This window comes from Littorina saxatilis, unplaced genomic scaffold (assembly GCF_037325665.1).
Source record: "Littorina saxatilis isolate snail1 unplaced genomic scaffold, US_GU_Lsax_2.0 scaffold_1958, whole genome shotgun sequence".
NCBI classification, from domain to species: domain Eukaryota; kingdom Metazoa; phylum Mollusca; class Gastropoda; order Littorinimorpha; family Littorinidae; genus Littorina; species Littorina saxatilis.
The window spans coordinates 10,001-18,718 of NW_027125910.1; the positions used below are offsets into that span (position 1 = coordinate 10,001).

At 41.9% G+C, this 8,718-nt stretch overlaps 1 protein-coding gene across 1 annotated transcript; it reads right to left on the reverse strand.

The window, feature by feature from the left end:
* Positions 1-1,307: 1,307 nt before the first annotated feature.
* On the reverse strand, positions 1,308-8,581 carry LOC138954368 (uncharacterized; the record flags this gene model as incomplete). Its single annotated transcript, XM_070326233.1, has 8 exons — positions 1,308-1,393; positions 4,153-4,251; positions 4,812-4,940; positions 5,659-5,940; positions 6,406-6,681; positions 7,034-7,274; positions 7,779-7,909; positions 8,258-8,581. Coding segments are annotated over 8 exons (1,568 nt in total), but the record flags the coding sequence as incomplete, so codon positions are not given.
* Between the last annotated feature and the right edge of the window lie 137 nt (positions 8,582-8,718).

Here is an 8,718-nt window from a genome sequence, read left to right on the forward strand (position 1 = left end):
TGATTATAGATTTTTACCTTCTCTCTCATAGAAACCATGAGAAATATAAGGATGGATCAGTCCAGAAGCATCCCTCCCCATGGACACAAGTACTTGTTTACAGCTCGGTTGCTTTATCATAGAAACCATGAGAAATATAAGGATGGATCAGTCCAGAAGCATCCCTCCCCATGGACACAAGTACTTGTTTACAGCTCGGTTGCTTTATCATAGAAACCATCAGAAATATAAGGATGGATCAGTCCAGAAGCATCCCTCCCCATGGACACATGTACTTGCTTACAGCTCGGTTGCTTTCTTTTCTGATTGATATTTTTGTTTTGCTTTGTTTTAATGATTAGATTTCCTTTTTGTTAAACTGTGTAGATAAACAAAATCAAAGTAAATCTCTGCCTGGTTAAGCCTGAAAACATTTGCGTTTGTTTACAAGATGGTTTGCACAACAAAGAAGAACAGCCGCTAACAGGAAACTACCTATTGTCTTTCCATATTGATAATGGTGACACACACACATATTGTCGGATGTCTCATTAGCAGCCAACAAATTCAGTATAAGTACGCCCTAATGGCCAAAACATTGGGAGCAAAACATCGAGTCTTTAGCTTGTAAACAAATGATAATAAACTCATTAGCTGACCAACAAAATTAGCTAGGTGTTGTAGGATGTTTCAAATACAGCGTCAAATACAACTAGCTGAAGTGGCGTAATGAACGACAGCAGCCTGTTGTAAAGAGTGGAAAATACGAACACAATACGCGTGATGAAATCACTGACTGAAAGGAGGGGCGGCGATGGTAGGGACGAGTTGCACATTACTGGAGCTAAGATCTGTTTCTGCTCCATAAAACTACTCATTTGATTAAGAGCTGAAAAACTGATCAGAACGGCTTCAGACGGGGAATTTCAGTCAGTATGATCTTGACATCTTCTACGAAGACATAGCATGTCAGACAAGTGTGTAGCTGCTAAACCCGATTTACTGAGAGCGTTAATATCAATAAGTACATGTATATCGATTACAAAACATCGGTGGTATATGATATAGTGTTTCTTCGTCAGATCTTAGATTCCCCGATGTCTAGCATTTATTGTTCAATTTGACATTATTTAAAGTAAGTACCAACAATACCATATACCAACTCAAGATCGTGAAATATAATCTGAAAACACAAGTAGCAGACTTCCCAAAACATTTCATGAAAATAAACGGAGCTTTTTTTAAATTTGAAAGTTGACATGGACAACTGTATTATCAGCAAAGGAGCTCTGCGTTTGTACATGTAATCTTTATTTCAGAAATTGTGATCACATCTCAGCTGTCTGTCCCTTCCTGGAGGCGTTGTCATAACCTTTGTACCCTCCAGAGGGGCACGTGACACCACGCTGTACGCCTGCAAAACACATCACACCTCTTTCAGGGGTGGGACTCTCTTGTGATGAAAGAAGAAAAAATCCCTTTTTTCTAGGGGGTTCGGTCCGAATTTTTTTTTTAAATAGTACATTAAAATCTGTGCAATCTGCTGCATTTTGAGACTAAAATTCAACTCGTTTGGGTCAGGTAAAAAATACATTCGCGGAAAAGTCCCACTCTTTGCTTCTTTTGTTCCCCGCAAGACTCTCACGCAATTGTTTATGTCCCCATTAACCCCTTCACTGCCACAGTGGTAGTAACTTATCCGAACGGTCTATGGGAAAGAACTGTGTTTAGAACCCCTACAAGTGCTTGGACAGTGGTTACCTCCCATTTAGTTTTCAGAAATGTCCTGAAATGTTGTTGACACAAATCCCACGTATGAGATACGGTTATGGGCGTACGATAAACAGAAAATGACCACGTATTACATACGGGGTGGGCAGTGAAGGGGTTAAAGGCAAACTCTTCCCCGTGGCTCACCGTCTCGGATTTGGCCAGGCATTGAGATACGATTATCCCACAACTTGTTCCCATACCAACATTAACAAGTCGCGTAAGGCGAAATAACAACATTTAGTCAAGCTGTCGAACTCACAGAATGAAACTGAACGCACTGCATTTTTTCACCAAGACCGCATACTCGTAGTTTCGTCAGTCCACCGCTCGTGGCAAAGGCAGTGAAATCGACAAGCCAGAATAGTGCGGTAATGGTCGCGCTGAGTAGGATAACACGCTTTTCTGTATCTCTATTCTTTTTAGCGTACTGAGTTTGTTTTTAATCCAAACATATCATATCTATATGTTTTTGGAATCAGGGACCGACAATTAAGGAATAAGATGAAATTGTTTCTAAATCGATTTCGGACAATTAATTTTTATCATATTTTTCATATTTTTAATTTTCAGAGCTTGTTTGTAATCCAAATATAACATATGTATATGTTTTTGGAATCAGAAAATGACGAAGAATCAGATGAAATTGTTTTTGGATCGTTTAGAAAAAAAATGTTTTTAATGACAAGTTTCCGATTTTTAATGACCAAATTCATTAATTATTTTTTAAGCCACCAAGCTGAAATGCAATACCAAAGTCCGGCCTTCGTCGAAGATTGCTTTGCCAAAATTTCAATCAATTTGATTGAAAAATGAGGGTGTGACAGTGCCGCCTCAACTTTTACAAAAAGTCGGATATGACATCATCAAAGACATTTATCGAAAAAATAAAAAAGATCCGGGGATATCATTCACAGGAACTCTTATGTCAAATTTCATAAAGATCGGTCCAGTAGTTTAGTCTGAATCGCTCTACACACACACACACACACACACACACACACACACACACACACACACACACACACACACACACACACACACACACACACACACACACACACACACACACACACACACACACACACATACTAAATGTAAAAAGCCGAGTTGTTCTGTGTGCACAATGTGTTTTAACGTAGAGGGGGGAATCGAGACGAGGGTGTGGTGTATGTGTGTGTGTGTGTCTGTCTGTCTGTCTGTCTGTCTGTCTGTCTGTCTGTCTGTGAGTGTGTGTGTGTAGAGCGATTCAGAGTAAACTACTGGACCAATCTTTATGAAATTTTACATGAGAGTTCCTGGGAATGATATCCCCGGACGTTTTTTTCATTTTTTCGATAAATGTCTTTGATGACGTCATATCCGGCTTTTTGTAAAAATTGAGGCAGCACTGTCACACCCTCATTTTTCAATCAAATTGATTGAAATTTTGGCCAAGCAATCTCCGACAAAGGCCGGACTTCGGTATTGCATTTCAGCTTGGTGGCTTAAAAATTGATTAATGACTTTGGTCATTACAAATCTGAAAATTGTAAAAAAAAAAATTTTTTATAAAACGATCTAAATTTACGTTCATCTTATTCTTTATCATGTTCTGATTCCAAAAACATATACATATGTTATATTTGGATTAAAAACAAGCTCTGAAAATTAAAAATATAAAAATTATGATCAAAAATAAATTTTCGAAATCGATTTAAAAAAAACTTTCATCGTATTCCTTGTCGGTTCCTGATTCCAAAAACATATAGATATGATATGTTTGGATTAAAAACACGCTCAGAAAGTTAAAACGAAGAGAGGTACAGTAAAGCGTGCTATGAAGCACATCGCAACCACTACCGCGCCAAACAGGCTCGTCACTTTCACTGCATTTTGCACTAGCGGCGGACTACGTTCAGTTTCATTCTGTGAGTTCCACAGCTTGACTAAATGTAGTAATTTCGCCTTACGCGACTTGTTGTAATTCGGTTGGTTTGGTGCGTTATACAATGCATCTGCTTTTTCAAGACTAAGCATTGATCACTTTAAAACACAAGGATCATCATAGGCCATCATGACTTGTATCATTTTACATCGCATTCTAAGAAAGAGCAGAATTCTCACTATGCGCGCGGTACATTTCTAGAATCGCGTAGCGCAAAGTTGGAATTCCTACAATGACGGCCATTGTTGGAATTCCAACAAAGCGCAGGTCTATTCCGGAAAAGCGCCGATGACGAGATGGGTCGCAACATTGCCCTTTGATGTTGTAGCCAGATGATTGCCGCCCCTGGAGACGATTTTCATAGCTTGTTGGTAGTGGTTTTAATTGATTGTTTAAACTGAATTCTTCCGGCAATCAAGGGTGTAACTGAGTCAGTATTCAATTATACAAAGGGGAGACGTAGAGGTTAAGCTTACCGCTCATCGTGGTCTTGGTGACCTCAGGTAGGTTCAGGTAGTTGGCATTGCCATTATCTGCTGTACTTGTTCTTCGACCGTCCTGTGTTGGATTTCTGTCTGTAACACACAGACACAGAAACACACAGACACAGAAAGACACATTAGCACACGCCGTGCGTGCGCGCTCACACACACACACACACACACACACACACACACACACACACACACACACACACACACACACACACACACACACATAGTTACGGAGCATATTCGAGCAAATACACAACACAGCGAATGTCCCTTGAACTTTTTAAAGTTCAATTCGCCAAAAAAAACTTTCTCAAACGTGCTCCTCAGATAGTACACTTTACGTTATCTCATGGGAGGGTCCCGTTTTGTTATCGCATGGGAGGGTCCCTTTTTGTTATCGCATGGGAGGGTCCCTTTTTGTTATCTCATGGGAGGGTCCCTTTTTGTTATCTCATGGGAGGGTCCCTTTTTGTTATCTGATGGGAGGGTCCCTTTTTGTTATCTCATGGGAGGGTCCCTTTTTGTTATCGCATGGGAGGGTCCCTTTTTGTTATCGCATGGGAGGGTCCCTTTTTGTTATCTCATGGGAGGGTCCCTCTTTGGCTCACAGTGTATAATATGTAAGATCGACAGCAACTCACTTAGTTGGCCACGTCGACAGAAGATGATGATGACGACGACTAAGGCAATAAGCACGATACCAAGGACAATCCCAACACTGACGGATGTCCACTTCAACTGCTCACTTTTTGTTTGTGACTGCGCAGAACCTGAAAAAAGATTGTTGGAACAAAATATGTTATTTGTAATTTTGACCAAAATATGACACTTTACACATATAGTGTTCCTCCGAGACCGCGCCAGATAACAAATAATACAAATGACATTTATGTATCAATCGATTTCAATTAGAATTCCTGTTATTTTTGTACGATTGGACGCATACACACATGCACTCTTTTGCAATCTCGGCTTGCCGCCTAAATAGGATTTGTTGTCAGACTCTGACATCACATGGCTCAAATAAGGGAAGACCAATGTACAAGCGATACATTTGTGATTACACCTAATCAACCTCTTCTGGTTTGCTAATACTTCTGTTGTATTGCTTCTTGGTAGTATTATGAGTTACTGAACACTGTATAATGTTAATGTTTGCAATTATCTTCCTTGCCTTATACAAAAAACTAATTTCGTATCAGTGAATACTAACGAATTATGCTTAACTGTGAAACTCCTTGAGTGTGATTTGTTTTGTGTATCTTTGACAATCGGGCACATACTTTGTTGTTCATTCACATACTTCAAACTGACATACAGCTAGGGCCTAGTAGTTCATCACAGCGAAAGATAATGGCTGGAACTTATTGATCAGTGCTAGGGTTAGCAATTATTTACTACTCTGTAATATTAAGCACAAAAAGGCCATACGTATTCGCTCGGCGTGTCAATGCATGCACATTTCACAAATAACTGTAGGCACCTTACCCTGGCGACTACGCAGCCTGATGACGACCGAGGCCTCAGCGCTGTGTCCATTGTTGGCAGCGTTGGTCACTCTGCACGTCACAGTCTTCCCGTCAACCTCTGCGACAGACATCGGGGTCAGAGTGCACGTGAACCCTTGCTGACCTTGACACAGACCTCCCCACTGCACCATGTCTGACGTCTTTGGTTTCGTCTCGGTCACGTGACTCAACACGTGAACAACTACGCCGTTGTTGACGTCATGAGATTGGATTACTTGGAGTGTTACGTTGTCTGGTCCATCTGGTTAACAAAAGATATGAACTTCTGGAGAGAAAACAACACCCACACTGTTTCTTAGCAGTCACTGTCTTGTTGCCAGCTGTGTGTGGGAGACCTTCATTTAATGCTGTACGATACCGATACAAGCACAGTCTGTCGGTGAAATAACGATTAATTATCTACAGCTCTCATATATTGAAGTCACCGAGACAAACTTCATTATCGAAATTCATTGTCACTTGTTGACGTCAAAGATTTCACTTCGAAAAAGAGGGTAAAACAGAGACGGTTTGGTGTCGTTGTGTTTATTATATCGTATAATTATGTCTTTCAAGGTATGTGTGCGATATCAATATAATCTGATTTTCCTACCAGAAAATGTAAGTTGAGATGCAGTGGCATTCACAGAAGAAAGTGTAGGCTTGCGTTTCACTAGTTAATCGTAAAGCGGAAAGGTACCTCAAAACATCGAACAACAAAACTCACAAGCCACGAGACGTTCAAACTCAGTGTTGATTGGTTGCAGCCAGTCCAGCTGACACGTGACCATCATCCCATCGTGCTGTCTGCTCACTTGACCGGAGGGGAACGTCAGTTGTGTTACGCCGTAGTCTCCTGTTGCTATGGTGACGTTCCCTAGCAACCAGACCAGCCGTCCTGCCGGGGATCCCAGATAGTCAGCGGTACAGACACACGGCACCACGCCAGTCTCGGGGATGTAGTTCAGCTCACTGCAGTTGTGGGTCGGCTGGCTGGGTCTGGCTAAAATATCAACAATTTGGTTTCAAACTCGAAACACAATTTAGGGTTGACAAGAAACATAGACAGACAGATCGACAAGGAACAACAATTACCACTTTTGACAACAATCTCTACCCCCATGACTACACACACCTACACCCACACACACCCACCCACACACACACACACCCAAACACTCACACACACACACACACACCCAAACACACACACACACACACACACACACACACACACACACACACCCAAACACTCACACACACACAGGACCCCCCCCCCCCCTGCAGACACCCACCCACACAAACCCACACACACAGAACCCTACCTAATTACCCACCAGCACACAGGCACTCACTGACATTAGCTGTGTAGTCAATGTTCGTTGTGATGTAGTGATCCAAGCTATAGAAGACCAACACTTTGAGCCGTGTGTAACGGCCCTGGTCAGTGGAGAGCGGCCAGGAGAAGGTCAGCCGTCCCCTGTAGTACCCCTTGTTGTCCGAGCTGTTTGTGTAAGGCGTCATCACGTCGCGGAAAGAGCGGCGACCATCGAAGACTTGACCACTTAGAAACGTGAAGCCTAAATGTGTACGAAACTGGAAGAAAACAAAAATGCCGAGGATTTAATTGCGCATGCATGTCCAAGGAAGTTTAATGTCTGAGACATTGCTAGGTGCATTCTCAATCGCTGACATGTCAAATGGTAGCAGGCACCGGATCAGAAGTAGACAAAAGCAATAATTGTCATAATTTTCACGAGCTTTCATTGAGAACAAGCAGGGTACCACACCCCCCTCACCCCCCCCCCCCCAAAAAAAAAAAAAAACCCACCACAATATCAATGAAAATGTTTGTATGTGACAATTCAAAGTTGTGAATGAAACGTGGATTGTCCAACGATTAGAAACATCCACTCTCAAAGACCAACTCAAAGTTGATCATTACCGCGACGACTCATGGTCAATTTGCAACATCGACTAAACAAGACGTCTATTTTTGAACCTCTCCTCCGAAAAATTATTTCAAGCGTGAAATACAAAGCAAAATTTGATAAGACATCACAAAAGCGATTAATGACGTCACAGCCATGAATGACTCACCATGAATTCTTCGGACACACTGAATTCATACTGCCCAGCACTTGAGAAGGCTTTGCTGACGTCACAGGAAAAGACGGTTGACCAGTTGTGAAGATGGACTTCAGCAAGACAGTTGCTGACCGTAGGGTGGTCTGAGGGAAGGAGATTCAGAAACAAAACAGATAACGGGGTTTTGACCGTCATGTCGTTGATAAATACTGAAAATCTACACGGAGCAAGAAAAGTTGGTAGGCAAACAACAATATACCTATATGCATATATGGCAATCGTTTTCGATTGAGCAATTTTAGAAGCATGCTGCATCCTTGTTTCCCCCCCCCCCCAAAAAAAAAAAAAAAAACCCATAAATTTTCACATTCTAAGTTAATGTCTAAATTGTGGGATTCCAAAAGCAACCTTTCTTTTCATAAGTGGAAGGAAGCTTTCATTTTTTTCTTTCTCGAAAATAAGATGTGAGCAAACAAATAGGACTTGTTTACCAAAGATATTGAGGGTAGCGTTGTCTTTCTCCTTCGAACCGTTGTACAAGTAAGAGCAGGAGAGTTGTCCGCCCCTGTTTCTGTCGATGTTCTGAACATGAAGCTGACTGCTGTAGCGAGATGTTCTTTTCAAGGTGAAGGCCGGAGCGTGCGGTGAGCTGCAGTTATTGACATCTGTACAGGTCCCTAGGTCCAGTGTTTGTCCAGAGGCAGTGACCAGAGCCCACGTGACTTTGCTGGTGTTGTAGGGGGCGTTGTCGCAGGTAATGACACTCGAGGCGTTTTCAGTGAAGTCGAACTGATGCTTGGATCGGAAACACACTCCTGAAACGTTGTCATGGTGACATGAGCACTGTCGTGTATACAGCTGGTAAACACGCTATACGAACATTGTCAACACAGAGAGAGAGAGAGAGAGAGAGAGAGAGAGAGAGAGAGAGAGAGAGACAGACAGACAGACA